Below are 20,285 nucleotides of genomic sequence, written 5' to 3' on the forward strand. Positions count from 1 at the left end.
GAGTGTTTGCTGTGACAGCAGAACTCCTCGGCTCACATCTGTCCTCGGGGTCCCCCTGACCCCACAAGCAGCGCCCCTCAGTCCCGGCTCTGGTCTGCCGTGATAGGGCACAGTCTAGTTCATCTAGTTGAATGCCAGTAGTGTGCAGTTGATGGAGCATCCTATTCTTGACCATGCATCGTGTCATTTCCCAGCATGGTTGTCCATCTTGAAACGTTGAATGCATCACGCATTGCAATCCCTGACGTTTCGTTCTCCCAACATTCATCCTTGGGTGCATCATAGTTGCCTACAGCCCGATGGTGCCCTGGCCTCCGTTTGCTCATGCACTTAGCGTTATCGCGATCATTCCTTTCTGTTTCACCCTAGATATCCGAAGATATCGCCCCATCCGAATATAAGCACACGAACTACGAGTAAATCGTCCAACTGTCAGGGCACACCCGCCTGACCCGGCCCCACCCGGCCCCACTTCACCCGGTACCCCGCCACCCAGTCTTCCCCTACCTCCTCCCCCCCCTTCTCCTTTCTTTCTTTCTCCATTCCACTCTCTCTTTACTTATCTCACCTTCTCTTTATTTTCTCTTTATTCTACACGGACGACCTTTCCTTGTATCAATGTACCATTGACCCACCTGCAGCGCGCTCACGGCACGCCCAGCCCGGGCACCTCGGGCGACCCCCGCTATGTCCAGCTCGCACGTTCACAGCGGACGCCCTTGGGATCCCCCACGGGGACACCCAGGTGACTACGGCTGTATGCGAGGATGACGTGGCACCCGTCATGTGACCTAAGCCGCATGTATATAAACACACCTGAAGTGGGAACCGAAGAAGTAGCCTTCTTCTCACCCTTTTCCACTTCAGGTAAGTAACATAGTATTCCCTTTTAATAATAATAACACCCTTTTCCACTTCAGTCTAAGTGGCCAGGGACTGCCTCCTGAGCCGGGCCCGCCAGTATGCACGCCCGCTCCACACCCCGCGAGGCTCCTAGTGTCGGGCGTCTCACCCGGGCCTCCTCTACCCCGGACGCGTCCCTGACAGCAGAAGAAGGCTTCAACCTCGTCTCCCCTATCCCTCCTCCCTCCCCTGCCATGGTAACCGAAGAGCAGTACGACGACCTGCTGGCCCGGTTCCAAGAACTACAGGCCATCATCGAAAGCCAGGTCTTGAACCAGCCGGCACCCGCCCCCATGCCCGCACCTACACCCGCCCCTGCGCCCCCATTCGCGCCCAGACCCAAAGGGCCTAAGGTTGCCCCCCCCACTGCCTTCTCAGGAGCCAGCGAGGACCTTGATTGTTTCAAGGCCGAATGTGGCATCTATTTCCACGTCCGCGCGGCCGAGTTCCCCACCCCCCTCTCTCAGATCCTCTTCGTGTTGTCCTACATGAAGGGGGGGACCGCAGGAGCGTGGGCGACCCAGCGTACCATCGCGCTGTTGACAGCAAACTCTCCCACCCTCACCATGGACGAGTTCAACACGGAACTCGATGCCATGTTCCAGGACCCCAACCGGGAAGCCACTGCCCGGCAGAAGTTGGCAAGCATCCGACAGGGGAGTGACTCCGTGGACAAAGTCATCCAGGAGTTCGAGATACTGGGACCCGCCTCGCGGCTGGGCGATGTTGGGCTTGTCGACCGTTTCGAGCAAGCAATCAACGCCCGGCTCCGCGAAAGCATATATCGCCTCCGCCCCATGCCTACCACCTGGGCCGAATGGAAACGTGAAGCCACCCTCCTGGACAACCAGTGGTGACGCTTCCAGGCGACACAACCCTGCGCGCCCCTGCCCAGGCCTCCGTTTACCCTGACGCGACCCCCGCCAACTACAAACCCCCCTCACGCACGTCCCACACCCGCAGCCCCACGACCTGGGCCCGCAGCCCCGCCCCCAACTCCTGCAGCCCGCCCCCCTACAGGGACGGGCCCGCAACCCATGGACCTCGACCGCTCGAAGACTGACCACAGGAGGAACGGGCTGTGTTACAACTGTAACGCCCCAGGGCATATCGCACGAGACTGCCCGCAACCTAAGGTCCACCGAGTCCGACGCCTCCACCCGGAAGACCTTCGAGCACTGATGGAGGGGTTGAAGAGGCAGCTGACTGAGGAACCAGAGGGAGAGGGGGAAGAGCCAGAGGCAGGGCCTCAGGAGGATTTTCAGGAAGGCGGCCGGTGAGGGATGCATCCCAAGCGCCCATAGAGCATAACTCGTGTAAATACCGCAAAGCGCGTAAGCCAGCAATGCCAAAGCTTCACCGAGTTATCGCAAAGAAAAGGAGAAAAAGCGCATCTCCAGCACAAGAGAGTGAAAGAACCCCAGGGGTAACACCTGAGGTAGCGGTGTCCCCACCCGCCATCTACGTCCTCTCTAAACAATCCCCCAGGTCGCTCAGCCTCACCGTGAAGCTGACCGCCCTGACCTCCCTCGCTTCTGTATCCGTGTCAGCGCTCCTGGACTCAGGAGCCACCGGGAACTTCGTAAGCCCCGAGTTCATCCGGAAGCACAACCTTGAGACCACCCGGCTCCCTCAGCCCATCCCAGTCCGCAACGTCGACGGGACCCCCAACGAGAATGGAGCCATAACTGAGGAACTGGAGGCCCTCCTGACATTCGGACGACACACAGAGCGAGCCCGGTTCGCGGTTGCAAACCTCGGGCGACAGTCCCTCATCATAGGACATTCGTGGCTGTTGCACCACAACCCGGAAGTGGATTGGGCACGACAGAAAGTCACCATGTCCCGCTGCCCATCCTCCTGCAAGCTGCTAGAGGCACGAAGCGACCCGGACCTTGCCCTAGAACCCGGGGACGGGATCTATGCCGTGATCATTCCCCCGGGGTGGGGGCATGACCTGAGAGCGACTACGACACCCTCCCAGCGGATGGCCCAAGAAGCCCATGACCCGGGGGCAGAACCCGTGCCGTTTGAAGTGTTGGTGCCAGAGCACTACCAGGACTTCCGAGACGTGTTCTCGAAAGAAGCCTTCGACCAACTACCCCCCGGAAGCCCTGGGACCACGCTATAGACTTAGTCCCAGACGCCAAACTACCCAGGGGGAAGACTTTTCCCCTCTCACAGCCGGAGCAGAAAGAGTTGGACGAGTTCCTGCGCGAGAACTTGCAGAACGGGCGCATACGACCCTCCAAGTCCCCGATGGGGGCTCCAGTCTTCTTCGTCAAGAAGAAGGACGGGTCGCTACGCCTGGTCCAGGACTACCGGAAATTGAACGAGATCACGGTAAAGAACTCGTACCCGCTTCCACTCATCTCAGACGTTCTCGCCCGCCTCCGCAATGCCAAGTACTTCTCAGCTCTGGACTTACGATGGGGGTTTAACAACGTCCGGATTAAGGATGGCGACGAGTGGAAAGCAGCATTCGCAACCAATCGAGGGCTGTTCGAGCCCATGGTGATGTTCTTCGGCCTATGTAACTCACCCGCGACCTTCCAGACCATGATGAACGACATCCTTCGGGATTTCATTGATCGGGAGGTCGTCATTTGTTACATGGACGACATTCTCATCTTCACAGCCACCCTAGAGGAGCACCGGAGGGTAGTCCGAGAAGTCCTAGAGACGTTACGGAAGAGAAAGCTCTTCCTGAAGCCGGAGAAGTGTAAATTTGAACGGACGCAGATCGACTACCTGGGCCTGGTCATCTCAGAGGGCAGCGTCGCGATGGACCCCGTGAAGATCCGTGGAGTCCTTGACTGGCCGACCCCAACCAAGGTGAAGGAAGTGCAGTCCTTCCTGGGGTTCGTGAACTTTTACCGCCGCTTCATCAAAGACTTCTCCGAGAAAGCACGGCCCCTCCACGCGCTAACCCGGAAGACCCAAACCTGGAACTGGGGCCCGGACGAGGACTATGCCTTCCGCGCCCTCAAAGAAGCCGTCACCACCGCCCCCGTCCTCTCCTTCCCTACAGACACTGGCCGCTTCAGGCTTGAGTGTGACGCCTCTAACTTCGCAACCGGTGCAGTCCTCTCCCAACTCCAAGCGGACGGGGAGTTCCACCCGGTAGCATTCATGTCCAAGAGCTTCACGGACGTGGAGCATAACTACGAGATATACGACAAGGAGATGCTCGCAATCGTCCGAGCCCTGGAAGAGTGGCGGCACTTCTTAGAAGGTGCCGGGGAGAAGGTCGAAATCTACACTGACCACCGCAACCTGAGTTACTTCCGGACGGCCCAGAGGTTAAACCGGCGCCAGGCCCGGTGGACCCTCTTCCTCTCCCGCTTCTACTTCACCCTCGTCCACCGCCCAGGGAAACTCATGGGGAAGCCGGATGCACTCTCCCGTCGAGCCGACCACCCGAAAGGGAAGGACGACAACGAAGGGCTGACCCTCCTCCAACCAGCCTGGTTCGAAGCTCGCGCGACGGAGGCGGTCTCAGTAGAAGGAGAGGAAGCAGGCATCCTAGAGAGAATACACGGGGCAAAAGACCACGATGAGAGGGTGGTAAAAGCTATACGAGAGCTGAGGGAAGGGACACTAAGATCGGACGAGTGGGAGGAGCAGGGAGACCTAGTCCTATACCGGGGGAGAGTGTACGTTCCAAAAGACCCCCAACTCCGTCACGATCTGGTACGGCTACATCACGACGCACGGGCGACGGGGCATCCAGGGCAATGGAAAACCTTGGAACTCGTCTCCCGTGACTACTGGTGGCCCCGGATGGCAGAGTACGTCGGGCGATATGTACGTGGGTGCGATACCTGCAACCGCGTCAAGTCGTTCCCCTCACGAAAGGTTGGGAAGCTCACCCCAAACAAAGTCCCCACCCATCGTTGGCAGGTGATCTCAGTGGATATGGTAGGGGAGCTCCCAGAGTCAAAGGGATACAATGCCATCCTCGTAGTGGTGGACCGCCTATCCAAACGCATCCACGCGGTCCCCACTGTGATGACCGTGGACTCGGAGGGTATCGCACAGCTCTTCCTAGAGCACGTCTGGAGGCACCACAGCCTCCCTGAGGAGATCCTCAGCGATAGAGGGAGCGCCTTCGTCTCCTGCTTCTCCAAAGAGCTCGCAGACCTCCTAGGTGTCAAGCTCACCCCCTCTGCGCCCTACCACCCCCAGACGGACGGACAGACGGAGCGGGTCAATCAGGAGATCGAGGCCTACCTCCGGGTGTTCGTCAACCATTGCCAAGACAACTGGGCGGATTGGCTCCCCTTAGCGGAATTCTCTTATAATAACCGCATCCACTCCTCCACCCACCGAACCCCTTTCGAACTCGACACCGGCCAACACCCCAGGATGGGGACAGAACCCACACGCACGTCTGAGGTGGAAGCCGCTGATGCATTCTCGTCAAGGATGATGAAAATGCAGGAGGAGGCGAAAGCAGCGCTGGAACACGCAGCGGACGAAATGGCCCGCTACTACGACCGAGATCGCGAGACGGCCCCAAAGTATCAAGAAGGTGACCAAGTCTGGCTCAACGCGCAAAACTACACGACCGACCGCCCGACCAAAAAGTTGGACCACAAATGGCTTGGCCCCTTCAAGATCGTCAAAGTCGTCTCCCGGGCTGCCGTCAAACTTCAACTCACCGCATGACAGAAAGGAGTTCACCCAGTCGTATCCGTGACAAACGTCAGACCATACCACCCGGACAACATCAGGGAACGACCCACCGACCCACGCCCGGGCCCAGAGCTCGTAGATGGAGACGAAGAATATGAAGTCGAGAAAGTACTAGACTCTAAGTGGCTACGCCGGAAACTCTGGTATCTAGTGAAGTTTGCTGGCTGGCCAAACTCAGAGAACCAATGGCTCCAGCGGGACCACTTAGTCCACGCCCCCAACCGGATCGAGGAATTCCACAGGACGCACCCCCAGGCCCCGGGAAGAGAGAGGGAGAACCACCTGGCCGCTTCGAGGCGAAGCGGCTTAAGGAGGGGGTGATGTCAGGGCACACCCGCCTGACCCGGCCCCACCCGGCCCCACTTCACCCGGTACCCCGCCACCCAGTCTTCCCCTACCTCCTCCCCCCCTTCTCCTTTCTTTCTTTCTCCATTCCACTCTCTCTTTACTTATCTCACCTTCTCTTTATTTTCTCTTTATTCTACACGGACGACCTTTCCTTGTATCAATGTACCATTGACCCACCTGCAGCGCGCTCACAGCACGCCCAGCCCGGGCGCCTCAGGCGACCCCCGCTATGTCCAGCTCGCGCGTTCACAGCGGACGCCCTCGGGATCCCCCATGGGGACACCCGGGTGACTACGGCTGTATGCGAGGATGACATGGCACCCGTCATGTGACCTAAGCCGCATGTATATAAACACACCTGAAGTGGGAACCGAAGAAGTAGCCTTCTTCTCACCCTTTTCCACTTCAGGTAAGTAACATAGTATTCCCTTTTAATAATAATAACACCCTTTTCCACTTCAGTCTAAGTGGCCAGGGACTGCCTCCTGAGCCGGGCCCGCCAGTATGCATGCCCGCTCCACACCCCGCGAGGCTCCTAGTGTCGGGCGTCTCACCTGGGCCTCCTCTACCCCGGACGCGTCCCTGACACCAACCCTTTGTATATTTGGCCTTAGTCTGTCCTATCACAGAGATCCACGCCGATATATCTGCAAGTACTGTCGAAGTCAAGTGTTTTGACGTCGCTCTGAGCGTGGACCTGTGAGATGCCAACAACAAACAAATACTTCTATCGAGAACCGACATGTGCTAACAGCATATATTCATGCCTGGCCTCTTGGCCACTGGATGCTTTTCTTGGTGCACATTTTCTTGGTGGCGTCCCCAAACTTTGGGGGCCTTGATTTTAGCAGGCACTCGGACACTATATAGGCAGCTGCATCCTTTGCAGTCGGCTTGGTCTTCATATTTAAAGAATTCTCTACAGTTTTTGTGTGTGGGCCATGTGGGAGCTTCCATAGGAAATTCCAAGTACTAGGGGGGTCGAGTCTCTTTTGTTTTTTTTTCAGGATGACTGACCATATTCTATTCATGTTGTGGACAGCGGATTCAAGGGCCCGGCCGCTTTGATATGCTCAAGATTGTCTACCCCTCTGGGTTTTGGGTGCCCTCAGTCATATTATTAGCTTGCAGGCCGTGGATTGGGATAGGGCGCTGAGTCTGGCGCCGCTTTGGTTTAGACTTCAAGGTTGGGTCGAGGGTGAGAGTGCCAGTGAGCCATTTTTTTTTGGGGGGGGGGGGCGCATTTGTCCGCTTCTTCGTTACCCTCTATTACGTCCAACCACAGATCATGATCATGGCTAATCACAGAGGGAATTAGTGATGTGTAAAAGATCATCTTAACCATTGTATAATACACTCATTTTTAACATGATTAAAACTGTGTTTTACAATGTGGTCCATTGCATTTTACCAGGATTCCTTTACCACGTTAAAGGAGGTAGATGACCTGTTTTTTAATGATTCTCCACCACGATAACGATTGTAAACGGTCAATTTACAAGGGTGCATTTTGTAATTTACCAGTCGGATTTCATCATTTACAATATTGTTAATTTGGTGAAAAACATGGTTATTTATTGTCATTTACAACTACATTTATGGCGATATACAGCGGAGACTCTAGGTTACGTTGCGATGAATAGCAGTCATTGCAAGTGAGGAAATGAACTGAGTTGAGGTGAACAAAAGACAGAAAGGTCAATTCAAGGAGTGACGAAGAAGAGCCGATCCGGAAAGCATAACGCAGGATTGAAGCCTTGGGCTCACGAGAAAAGTATGGAGTTGAGTGCGAGCAAGAGACGGGTAGCATAAAAGTCGAGCATCAATTCGATTTTGATGAGGTTGATTTGACAGAGCATAACCTAATGAAAGTGGAGGAAGTCTCGGGCTGTGAATAAGACGGTAGAAGATACCATAAGTGAACTTCAACCCTTGCACACAGCTTCACGAGGCGGTCTTTCCTTCTTTTTTGGCGGTACTAGTAGAGGTGGTTGTCATCGGGCCTTGGTCATTATCATCACTTTCGAATTCCAGTCGCGTTTTTTGGTTACTAGCACAGGGGGAAATTGTCATATCCATACAATCCCGACCTCTGCTCCGGGCTCCCGGAACTCCGACTTCCGGAGCCCTACTTCCCTTCCGTCACCTTCTCCTTGCCGACTCCCAAGAGGTTATCCCACCTCCGGCTCGGACACCACCTTCGGTCCGACTCCGGAACATTCCGGGTCCGACCCCAACCTCGACACCTTCCAGATGAGTACGCAAAACCTATGCTCCCGACTCCGGACCTCCGCTCCGGTATCCCGTTCACATCTCGTCTCCGGAACCTCCGGTCTTAGCTCCGACCTCGGACTTTGACCCCACCTCCGCTTATACCCATTGTATTGGTTAGCCCATTCCATTTAATTACCTTTGCCAATATTCCGGAGTTTAACCTCCGAGTTCGGACTTTCCGGACTTACTCCGGACCTTGCAACTATTGCATTGTCCATTTCAATTCCGCTATTCTCCCTCATTCCTATTTGGGCTGCTGCTTCCTTTCTATTCAGTCAGCTGGCCATTCCCCACTCCCATCCTCCTTCCTTCCTCCTTGGGCCTTGGCCCTTCATTCCTCCTTTGGGAAGCACCATTGAGTCAAACACTTGACCCTCGGTGTTGTTCCTCTTTCCATCTCCCTTTGTCTCCTTTCGTCCTACCCTTGTTCCTTTTGATTCCGGACCCCTCCTTATATACAATGTACCTAGTAACTTGTAACCTCAGTCCAAAATCGACTTGAATTCCCCCCAAGAGACTTTCCCTCTGCTAGATCTGAAATTAGGGACCCCTAGGACAACCAGCAATGGCACAGCGCTCCGCCTGAGTCGCTGAGGCCAAGGTCCTTCCATGCTAAGTCTCCGATTCCATTCCGGAGTTGTCCGAATTCCCGCGTTCTAACAGAAATTAGCAAGGCAGCAGTGGGGGAAGAGGTAGTTGGGAGATAAACTAATGAGCGCACATGGGGCCAAACTACGCCCTAAGCAGATGCACGAGCTTTTCTACCACAGGTGTGACCCTTGGGTAACATAGATTCCTGTTTGCTGTGAGAGGCTTGATGATTTTCTAAAATAAATAAATGCTATTTCTCATTCACCAATGAGTTAAAGACGCGTAAAGATGCGTTGAAACACGTCCAGATGGAAGCCATTCATGGCATCGCTGTCAGTGAGGCAGCATGCCCAGTGTCCATATTCATAAGTACTTGCCACTTCTGAGAAGAGTAGCTAGTTGCATAGCGAAAGGATAGTCAAATTGGGAGGAAATGAGCAGGTTGCAGAACGTGTATGGTATGGTGGAGAGGATAAGGCACTGAGTGGAATGGAAACTGCCGAGAACAACTTAGTCCGATTTCAGTCTAAGCGCCACAGTCTCTGCCCACCTACCCTTACATCTTTAAGTGCCAGCTTCCATACTTGGGGCTCCTCGCGACAAGAAACATTCCTGACAATTCCACCCATCGCAAAGTCGCGATCTAGTTTACTAATGTCTACAACAAGCCGTACCAACATATAATCGAGCTCTTGGTTATGCCTCGCTAGGGAAATCACGCATTGTCGGGGGAGGTGACAAAGTTTCCACAATGTGGGCCCAAAAACAACGAATTGAATTTAGGAACTTATCCTTCGTCTGGGTAGGAGTGTTTGAATTTCATGACTCTCACTATTGAGCTGAAGTAGCTGTGGACTCAAATCCCCGAGCACGTCACAAAACGTCGCTTGTGAGAACATGCGTCACCTCGTTGACCTTGTCTCAGATAGCGGTGCTTACATGGATGCTGCCTTGGCACCGACCTCTTTTACTACACTCAAATTATCGCTCTCGCTTCGGTCTCTTCAGTATGTGGCCGATTTCCCTATGGTACGTACGCATTCCCGTTGTTGGGCCATCATCGATCGCAGTTGCGAGCTCGCAAGGTCAATCGACGACGATGACTAACCGAACTCCGGCCGTCCATACCTCTGACCTTTGTACAATTCATCGCAGCTCGAATACCATGAATTGAGTGGTAATTTACGCAGGGAAGAGTCTGGTATTTAGCATCGTGAAACGTATATTGTAATTTACAATGAAAAAAATATCACGAAAACAATGGTAAATGGTCAAAAACCAGACCAAAAATGGTTTTTTACGGCCCTTTACTTCCCACAGTGTAATCTTCAAACCTATGGGGAAAAAACCATCCATAATATCCCCAAAATGCTCGGAGAATGGCATCATACTGCAATTCAAGGTACCGATACATGGGTTAAACAAGAAAGTGATTAGTTTTACATGATGCGGTGAGGGATAGTGTAGGACCATATCCATATCCATACCTGACAGTTGACGCTGCAATAATGCGGCAGCTGCAGGGGCGCCAATTATATGTGTGAGTTATCATAAAAAAAAAAAAAGGGAATGGCACAATCACTTACTCCACATCCCCCACACTGTTTAAGCTCATTCCTGGTGAAGAGCTGCCCGGGACACTTCCCTCGGAAGGTGAGACCGAGGGGATTATCACGGATAAGATGACGCTCTAACCTTGTAATTCGAACAGCAAAGTTGACCAAGAGCAATTCCGCGAACCCTTACGTCTCTAGCCTCCTGGGCTTTTCCCATAGATTGCAGCGTTTGGGCCAGGTTTTCCCTGGTCACCGCAGCATCGTACTTATGGTCACGTCCCTGTAGCACCTCCGACCGGATGGCTAAGCTCTGTGTTAGGACTTCATACGCCTCGTTATATTTCCCCTGGCTGTACAATGCTTCCCCAAGCGCATTTTTTGAGACCGCGATTCCTACTACGTCCCTAGGGTCGTGCGTTTCTTTGAGTTTTAGGCTCTCTCGGTGGAGGCGCTCTGCGAATACATGATTACCACTTTGCGCCACTTGGAGAGCCAAATGCGATAGCCTCCATGCCTGTCGAAGGCCCGTATCCATTGAATCAGAGGTGACTTGATGCACGGACATGTTCATGGTGGCCGACTAGCTTGGGGAAGGATTGGCGATGTCACGGTGGTTCGAAATCGAAATCGAAATATTATTTGAGGACCTCGACAACCGAGGTTAATGCGGCAGTGTCCGCATTCAGCCCGGTCACTGACTCCAAACCTACAACACGCTGCGTGCAAACTACGTGGCAACTCGACAAGTTTCAAGGGCTTTCCATCAGCCCTGTAAAGTATAACTGCCCATCTTCGCTAGGTTACACTGTGTGCCTTGTCTGCGCTAGCCTGGCCTGGACTGGCGACCCTACGGTGGGCTTTGCTGCCTGCATGTCAATGACCCGCGTATTGTATACTGTCGGCGGAGCCCAAAATCGAATTGGCTGGCGATAAACAAGGACAACTTGAAATCGGTCAAGATCCCATTTAAACACCATGCCATCATGTCAAGCATTCCTCCGTTACTTGTACTTATACTATCATGTTCGCCTGGATGGATGTTCCATTGGTCTTTCTAAAGTGCCCCTCCGAACACCATCCTTTGTTGCGTTTCTACAGTGATGAGTCCGAGCGTAGAAATTGAAGCTATGTCTAAATTCAATTGGGAAACGCTCAGGACGTATGGGGCTTCCATCCCTAGTTCGACGCCGATATAGGAGCTGGGGGAAACGGCTTCAGATGTACCACGTTGCTGTTGAGGGTCGTTGCCCTTCTCGATGATGTCCGGGCTCTCAGCAGGAGTTCACACCTCATGTGGTGCCACTATTTTCCTATCCGCCACGGGGTGTGTTTCCAACGTTGGAAACGAATTGTTGGCGCTAGGCCGGCTATGAATCAGTAGACACCCTTAGATGCGTGCATAGTACTAGCAGGCCGGCGCATCTATATCTGAGTTTGGGATTCGTCTCCTCGCCGGAAGCATGCATGACCCTGCGCGCGCATGCCGACGTAGTCACCGACATCTGCGGGCGACCGTATATAACTAAGAAGCAGTCGCAGAGGTATATGGTATGCGGCCGATTTCACCTAGTGTGTATGGATGAAAAACGGGGTTGTATTTAATTGGAATACTTTCCACTGTTTAAGCATTGAACGTCCCTTAGCTTCGTTGGATGCAGCTTTACGCCTCAGCAAGTACGTACACACCAGTTGCATTTTCTTGCACATTTACAACAGTCTCATAATCATGCACACTGGCATTGAAGTGGGAGGACAACTCCGTAACTACAGTTTGCTATTAATGCTGATATGTATGTCAAAATAAACGGATATTGCGGTTAAATTCTGGTTCTCAACCCCACCTGCATGCAACCCTATCTTCGCTCCACAACCTAAGTGGCGGATGCTTCTATTTGTGATTCCATCATAAAATTGATCCCAACCCCTTCCAAGCCCCACACCCGGTGCTCCATGTGGTCGACTTGATCGGGCTCGTGGTGTCATTTACTACTTCCGTCACTCAATTTAAACGCCACTCTACTTCCGAAGTCGCGGCGCAACTCCTTGCGGGCATATTCACACACAAAGGTGCTCATTTGTAAAAGACGTAAGATGACGCGGGGCGATATATATATATTCGTCCATTAACATTGAGAATCTAGGAGGGACAGGTGTAGAGAGTGACCTGCTCATGCGCTCAAGGAATCTTGCAAAAAAAACCGAGGCGTCTGATAAGGCGGGCTACCGTAATAAACAATGCAATAACAGGGGGGTCTCCTTGTGCGTTAGAAGCGGGAGGGCCATCCAATTAAGGGATTCCACCAACATTAATAACGGCGGTGGCTAAATTACCCACAAGGGGATTCGATTCCGTGATCCGAGGAAAAAGCTGGATTTGCGTCATTCTCCGGTTTAGAAGACGGTGTATCCGAAAATCGGGAGGATGGCTTCTTTAGTTGAATCGTGGAATTATCAAGAACGCTCAGTCAGATATGGAAGTCAAGTACTATCGTGAGGAATTTGACGCGATGAAAGTCCACTGGAGCTGTTGTATACTTTTTATGAGAAACCGATGACGTTAAGAAGTGAACATGGAGGGAAAGTAGGCACTGGGACATGATATGGGATTGAACAAGAAAGATGTCTTATGCCTTGCCATTTATAATCACCGGAACCACGACGAAATATCATTTGTTATACATAATATACAAAGCGGATCTTTGAACATGAGGATGTGCAGGGCGTCCTCGGAGTTTTCGAATGGCTGAGACCAGCGAATCCATGATGACAGTCGGCGAGTGGCAATGGTCCGCGAATTCGATCCAGCTGCAGACGAGTTGGCTACTAGACACTCGGACTGGATTGAATGAGCCTGCATGTTATCATAGTTGCTCATTAAGCCCCTTCCGTATGTGTGCTTATAGAGCATCTGTGTCCTGGGTGCGGATCACTAATGCAAATTTGTAGCTAAATCCATCTAGCTTGCCGCCCTTTTCCCCTGACCAGGCCCTTGTCCTCCAATTACAAAACAGGTGAGATGACGAAAAATATATACATCTTATCCGAGATGGGGAATAAAGGAAGACCAAGATGGCGTTCGATATAGAGAAGCAGAAGGAGAGCGGAGGGATGCGAACGTCAGTACGAAGAGGATAATCCGGGCGACGACATAAATCGTCGCAGCGGCCAAACCAAACACTCTGTCTCCGTGGAATTGGTAAGACTGAAACCTTGTGCTGGTCAATATTTCTACTGCACCGGGGCCAAGAGCAGGTGCTACCGTAATATATACTGCACAAATGCGCCATATAAGTGATTCCGCGTGTGTCGGAAAAGGGAAGGACCACGCGGAACAGTGAATTCCGCCAAAGATGGCGCCAGTGATTACAAGTATCCAAAATTCCTCCAATTCAGCAAATGCGTCACAAACTCGGCCAATGACTTTGGCTGTAAGTGGAGGTGAATCCGCCTCGTTCTCTACCTCAAGAGGCACTCGAGCAACATTGGCCTCGGAAGTCAGAAGCTGAGCTGGGTCTTCTTTCGTCACTTGGATTGGTGAACGGACATCAAGGGGCTTATGCCACCACAACGCACAGATGACAATGCTCAGTACGCAGTATCCAAGCGTCACTGTCTCAAGCTGCGATCTGTGCAGATGTTCCACCCCTCGCCCCACATATTGCGCGATGAACCACAGCAATTGAAGAGATACAATAGACTTGGATAAAGGATCGCCTTTGCTTTTGTGGAGAAGTTCCTGCTTCGTCACCGCGACAACCTGACGATTTCCCGTCTTCTGAATGATACCAGGGTATTGGCCAAGGGAGGAGGAATCATATCGACGAAAGAAATGTGTCGTTGGATCGATGAAACCTCCCATTCTGAGAAAGTATGAATGCACAAGTGTCCACCCTAGCATGTGAAAATTAATAGGTCAAGCGTTCGTCTCAATCGATTCACTGCATACCTTCGACATTTTTACATTCCCTTGATAATTTCCAGGCTTCTGAGAATTCATTCCATGCCATAGCAACAACCAATTCTGGGAAAATCAGGGAACTCCTCATCAAGCCGAAACGATCATTTCTCATTATTTCATCTTCCAGATTCATATCACCCCTATCTCCTTCCACCACATTCGGGTGTACAGCCGTCCATACGCAGGTGAATATTGTTAGGAGACAGCTGTAAACGAGATTCCACATCGTACGGCAATTCCGAAGGTCATTGCATGCTTCGGATATATTTATCGACAAACTGGTGGCGTTGAAAGGTGGATAGGGGAGGATCGGCGTGGAGTAGGCGTTGTTGGCGAGAATGAATGTGATGAGAGCAGTTGCCATTGGAGCGGGGGTACAGCACGGAACGACATTCACCTGGAAGCTTTATACGCCACTGGGTACATAGCCTTCTGTCAACCGTGCAGTTTCTGTGAGGAGGGTCGCGACATCCAAAAATCAAATTCAGCTCATTCGCACAACAGCGAAGCAGTTTTTGTAAGGGGTTTACATGAACGCTTGGTGATACCGAACTCACAAAGTTCTTTCCGATTAGAGGTCAGTGGATTTCAACTGCCTGGCTATAAATCAGAAGCAGGGGTGCAACAGGGGTTTCGCGGGACCAGCGAATTCAACGCTGGAACTCCCATGATCTTCAAATTATGAACACAACAGGCATTTCATATTGACATCTTGCATGGGAGGTGTTTAATCACTGCCGAGCCCCTTCAGACAGAGGCCAGATGAGCTATTGCACAGTATCGAAGCAGACAATAAGACATAAACGCATACAAGGGAATGTGTGCCGCTGGGGGAAACCATCGAGCTTTTCTAAGAGGGTATGGAATCACGCCGCGCGGGCGCGCGGCTTCTCGGGAATTGATCACCGTATCCTCGTTCCTCCGCAAGAAGTGCTTGTTGAACACGCATGGGCCTCGAGGCAAAGCCTGTCCTGTCCTTATCGGTTCCTCACAAACTGTCAGAGGAAACGCAGGCCAGCGCGCGAAATGAGAGTACTTGGTTCACTGGGATGTTGCTTCCTCACGAGACAGGCACAAGGGTCACGCCAGGGCTGAGATCGACGTGGTGACAGGGTGCGCGCGAATGGGTGAATCCATCGGGACAAAAACAAGAAAACGCAACTACATATACCGCGCGGGCGCAGGGTCTCAGAAATTAATCGCCATATCCTCGTCCCCCCATAAGTGCACGTTGAACACGCGTGGGCCTCGAGGCAAAGTCAATCCTGTCCTTATCAGTCCCTCATGAGCTGTCAGGGGGAATCCGGGCCAGCGGAAAGGGAGCACTTGGTTTATTGGGGTGTTGTTTCCTCACGAGACAGGCATAAAGGCCACGCCAGAGCTGAGATCGGCGTATCTTTGCCTGGTGACAGGGTGCGCGCGCAAATGGTTGAATCCATCGGGCTCGCCACTCCCATTGCACATATCATCTAACTAGAATACGGGTGTCGGCTTTCAGCCCGACCTTGATGGTCCCCGGCTGGCACAGTACTGCTGTGTCGATTGGACGCGCGGACACCGCGTGAGAATCTCGGGCCAAATCATTCGTAAGTATCAGTTCGCGATGAGCCGGTCATGCAATCCTCAAGAAAGGACTTGGACAAACCGACTTGCGAGCGACTCGGACAAGAATGCCTTGTCCAAGCATTTCGGCGGAAGGAAAAAGAGGGACCAGTATGGCAAAGAATGGTTCACCAAAACGTGATGAGAGCGGTTGCCATTGGAACTTGGGGATACAACACGGAAACGACATTTGCCTGGAAGCCTTACATTGTACGGTAGAGCCACTGGGTGCATAGCTTTTTGTCAGCTTAATTTGCAGTGCTGGCTCCTGACGAGATAGGCGCGAAGGGTCACAGCGGAACTGAGGTCAACGAAACCTTTTAGGGTACCTCGATCTTGGCTGCATGAAGTAGGGGCGAAGTCTATCCCAATAGAGGCTGGTAACCCGCCTAGCAAAGTTATCGGCTTCGTGTAGATGGCTGTAAGGCCGCATGGGCGGTTAAAAAGTACAGAGATCATCGCCATGACCGAAAATATTTGCCAACTTCACTGCCACATTCGGGATTCTCCGGGAGAGTATTAAGTTCGCCTACCTTACTTTACTTCAGGGCAATCTTGGGCATTGCGAGTGCAATGTGCTAGTAGGAGGTTTCATATACTGCTAGAAATCCTGGGACATGGTACGTACAGCCGTATGTTCGCGATACCGATAGGATGCTTCGTGAACCACCCCAAGTTATGCTCTCATGTTCTGTCTTGGAGGATTGGGGATCCCTTCATTTCAAGCGTCTCAAAGGTCCCATCGTCGCCCCTTGATGACACGTATCTATCGCTAGCCGCATTAACATCGGACGTTTTATGGGCATTGTCACTGATCGAAAATCGCACCATCACTGCCCCAAGGTTTCCTGCGCCTCCCCATAGTTACATCCACATCAAGAATCAACGGGATTAAGAGGCTACATCTGCGGTATCTTCTGAATACTATGGCATCTGACTGTGTCAGGAAAGTGATCAGCTAGACGATGGCGCCTTCATCGGGGACGGTATACACAGACTCAGACATCTGTGGTTACAGCACTTGACTTTAAGAGTCTACAGCTATCCCAACCAAGCCACCTGCTGAGCTGGTGCTTCAACACATCGCATGAAGGCTTAGGTTCGTCCGTGTAGGGTCCGTACCAAGTGTTTGCTGCAACAGCAGAACTCCTCAGCTCACATCCGTCGTCGGGGCCCCCTGACTCCGCAAGTGGCGCAGGAGGCCATGGCTCAGCATGTACCTCTGGCTCCAGTCCACTGCGATAGGGCGTAGTCTGGTTCATCTAGTTTAATGCCGGTGTGTGGTTGGTGGAGCATCCTAGTCTTGACCATGCGTCGACGTGTCATTCCCCAGCATGTGAAACGTTGAATGCATCATGCATTGTGCACGTCACAGTTTCCAAGAGACCTTGGCCGCAATCCCTGATGTTTCGTTCTCCTAACATTCGTCTTTGGGTGATGTTGCACACTTCCAATATGCTTTATGAGAAACTGGCGAGAACATGGAGGGAAAAATGGGAACCAAGATATGGGGACAAGAAAGACGTCTTATGCACTGGCAACACTGCGCAGTGCAGGGCTGGTTCCGGTGATTAATTATAGGGTGGTACCGCGCGTCAATCGCGGAAATTGAAATGTACGCGTCGTCAGCATCCACTGGCAATGGCGTTGAAGCAGTAGCCCCACGAGTTATCCGGGATATGCAAAGCGGATCTTTGACGTACCATGGTGTAACGCGACCTCAGAGTTTTCGAATAACTGAGACCAGTGAACCGTTGTTCTGTCATCCGCAGGTGGCAATGGTCTGCGAATTCCAGCTGCGGACGAGTTGGCCATGTACAAGACACTCGGGACTGCTGCATGATACTATGGAGCCCCTTCGGTATGAGTGCTTATAAAGCATCCGTGTCCTGTGTACATGTGCGGATCACCAATACAAATAGCTAAATCCATCCAGCTTGCCGCTCAAACCGCTCGTGCGCCAGCTCGTATCTGATACACAAACACTCGGTGAGTGACATGACAAGGAAAGGTGCTCGAGCGACCTGCTCATGCGCTCAAGGAATCTTGCAAAAAAACCGAGGCGTCTGATATAACAACAGGGCCCGGGCTACCGTAATAAACATTAGTGCAATAATGCGCCACAAGAGGGGGTCTCCTTGTGCGTTGGAAGTGGGAGGGTCATTCAATTAAAAACAATGGAGGTGGCTAAATTACCTTTGATTCCGTGATCCGAGGAAAGCTATATTTGCATCATTCTCCGGTTTAGAGGACGGTTGATCCGAAAATCGGGAGGAAGAGTCAGATGCAGGCCTAAGTATCATGAGGGATTTGATGCAATGAAAGTCCACTGGACGGTTGATTATGACAGTTCATGTTGCACTCTTCTGATATGAGAACATGAAAGACGTCTACCATTTTATAATCACCGCAACCAACCCTGCACTGCCCACCACGCGTCAATCATGGAAATTGAAACGTACGCAACTAGCGTCCGTTGAGAATGGTTGCTGAAGCAGTATCCCGACGAAATATTATTTGTTATATGCAAAGTGGATCTTTGAACACGAGGCGGTGCAAGGCGACCTCGGAGTTTTCGAATGGCTGAGACCAGCGAATCCATGATGACGTCCGCGAGTGGGAATGGTCTGCGAATTCCAGCTGCAGACGAGTTGGCTACTAGCTAGCTTAGGCACTCGGAATGGATTGAGTGAGTCCGTATGATTATCATAGTTGCCCATTAAGCCCCTTCCGTATATACGCGTGCTTATAGAGCGTCCATGTCCTGTGTGCGGATCACCAATGCAAATTAATAGCTAAATCCATCTAGCTTGGCCGCTCTTTCCCCCTGACCAGGCCCCTGTCCTCCAATTACAAAACAGGTGAGATCACGAACTTGAATATATACATCTTATCCGAGATGGGGAATAAAAGAAGACCAAGACGGCGTTCGATATAGAGAAGGAGAAGGAGAGCGAAGGGATGCGAACGTCAGTGTGAAGAGGATAATCCGGGCGACGACATAAATCGTCCCAGTGGCCAAACCAAACTCGTGGCTTGCGTCACTCAATATTACTAATGCACCGAGGCCAAGAGCAGGAGCTACTGTAATATATACTGCACAAATGCGCCATATAAGTGCTTCCGCGTGTGTCGGAAAAGGGAAGGACCATGCAGAACAGTGAATTCCGCCAAAGATGGCGCCGGTGATTACAAGTATCCAAAAGGGATGCAATTCAACAAATGCGTCACAAGCTCGGCCAATGGCTCTGGCCGCAAGTGAAGGCGAATCTGCCTCATTCTCTACTTCAAGAGGTATTTGAGCAACATCGGCCTCGGAAGTCGGAACGTGAGCAGGGTCCTCTTTCATCACTTGAATTGGCGAACGGATATCAAGGGGCTTGTGCCACCACAACGCGCAGATGATAATGCTCAGTGCGGAGTATCCAAGCGTCATCGTCTCAAGCTGCGATCTGTGCAGATGTCCCACCCATCGCCCCACATATTGAGCGATAAACCACAGCAATTGAAGAGATACAATAGACTTGGATAAAAAATCGCCTTTGCTTTTGCGGAGAATTTCCTGCCTCGTCACCGCAACAGCCTGACGATTTCCCGTCTTCCGAATGATGCCAGGGTATTGGCCAAAGAAGGAGGGATCATTCCGATGAAAGAAACGTGTCGTTGGGTCAATGAAACCCCTCATTCTGAGAAAGTATGAATGCACAAGTGTCCACCCTAGCATGTGAAAATCAATAGGTCAAGCTTCGTCTCAATTGATTCACTCCATACCTTCGACATTTTTACATTCCCTTGATATTTTCCAGGCTTCTGAGAATTCATCCCATGCCGTAGCAACAACCCATTCTGGGAAAATCAGGGATCTCCTCATTAAGCCGAAACGATCATCCCTATTCACAATCTCCGCCAGATCCATATCACCTTTATCTCCTTCCACCACATTCGGGTGTACAGCCGTCCATACGCAGATGAATATTGTTAGGAGACAGCTGTAAACGAGATTCCACATGGTACGGCAATTCCGAAGGTCATTGCATGCTTCCGATACGTTTATCGACAAACTGAGAGGTGGATAGGGGAGGATCGGCGCGGCGTAGGCGTTGTTGGCGAGAATGAACGTGATGAGAGCGGTTGTCATTGGAACGGAGGGTACAACACGGAAACGACATTCGCCTGGAAGCTTTATACACCACTGGGTACATAGCCTTCTGTCAACCACGCAGCTTCTGCGAGGGTCCATTTAAAGCCTAAAATCAAATTCAGCTCATTCGCACAACACCAAAAGCGGTCTTTGGAAGGGATTTACATAAATGGGTGATGGCGTCGATCTCACAAAGCCCTTGTTGATTAGAGTT

At 51.8% G+C, this 20,285-nt stretch overlaps 4 protein-coding genes across 4 annotated transcripts; 1 reads left to right on the top strand and 3 right to left on the bottom strand.

Moving 5' to 3' along the window:
* Positions 1–9,617: 9,617 nt before the first annotated feature.
* On the bottom strand, positions 9,618–11,031 carry EI90DRAFT_3293198 (uncharacterized protein). The gene is made up of 4 exons (XM_039067365.1): positions 10,510–11,031; positions 10,401–10,454; positions 10,302–10,331; positions 9,618–10,204 (listed from the first exon to the last, which is right to left on the bottom strand). Exons 1-4 carry the CDS (start codon positions 10,939–10,941, stop codon positions 10,112–10,114), a joined length of 609 nt encoding a protein of 202 aa, XP_038909763.1. The 5' UTR covers positions 10,942–11,031; the 3' UTR covers positions 9,618–10,111.
* Positions 11,032–13,407: 2,376 nt separating this feature from the next.
* Positions 13,408–14,692, bottom strand: EI90DRAFT_2941737 (uncharacterized protein; the record flags this gene model as incomplete). The annotated part of the gene is made up of 2 exons (XM_039055271.1): positions 13,408–14,261; positions 14,317–14,692. 2 exons carry the CDS (start codon positions 14,690–14,692, stop codon positions 13,408–13,410), a joined length of 1,230 nt encoding a protein of 409 aa, XP_038909764.1.
* A 920-nt stretch (positions 14,693–15,612) lies between these two features.
* EI90DRAFT_3020958 (uncharacterized protein) lies at positions 15,613–16,072 on the top strand (the record flags this gene model as incomplete). Its single annotated transcript, XM_039057590.1, has 2 exons — positions 15,613–15,741; positions 15,806–16,072. The coding sequence occupies 2 exons, from the start codon at positions 15,613–15,615 to the stop codon at positions 16,070–16,072; spliced, it is 396 nt and encodes a 131-aa protein (XP_038909765.1).
* A 2,748-nt stretch (positions 16,073–18,820) lies between these two features.
* EI90DRAFT_2941674 (uncharacterized protein) lies at positions 18,821–20,068 on the bottom strand (the record flags this gene model as incomplete). Its single annotated transcript, XM_039055269.1, has 2 exons — positions 18,821–19,647; positions 19,702–20,068. The coding sequence occupies 2 exons, from the start codon at positions 20,066–20,068 to the stop codon at positions 18,821–18,823; spliced, it is 1,194 nt and encodes a 397-aa protein (XP_038909766.1).
* Between the last annotated feature and the right edge of the window lie 217 nt (positions 20,069–20,285).

This window comes from Cantharellus anzutake (genome assembly GCF_015039405.1).
Source record: "Cantharellus anzutake strain C23 chromosome Unknown EI90scaffold_97, whole genome shotgun sequence".
Lineage (NCBI taxonomy): Eukaryota > Fungi > Basidiomycota > Agaricomycetes > Cantharellales > Hydnaceae > Cantharellus > Cantharellus anzutake.

Coding starts and splice junctions, on each gene's coding strand:
- EI90DRAFT_3293198 (XM_039067365.1), bottom strand. CDS start 10,941: ATGAACATGTCCGTGCATCAAGTCACCTCTGATTCAATGGATACGGGC. Junction 10,455..10,509: donor TTTGCTGTTCGAATTACAAG/GTTAGAGCGTCA, acceptor TTCCGAGGGAAG/TGTCCCGGGCAGCTCTTCAC. Junction 10,205..10,301: donor ATTGCAGCGTCAACTGTCAG/GTATGGATATGG, acceptor CTTGAATTGCAG/TATGATGCCATTCTCCGAGC.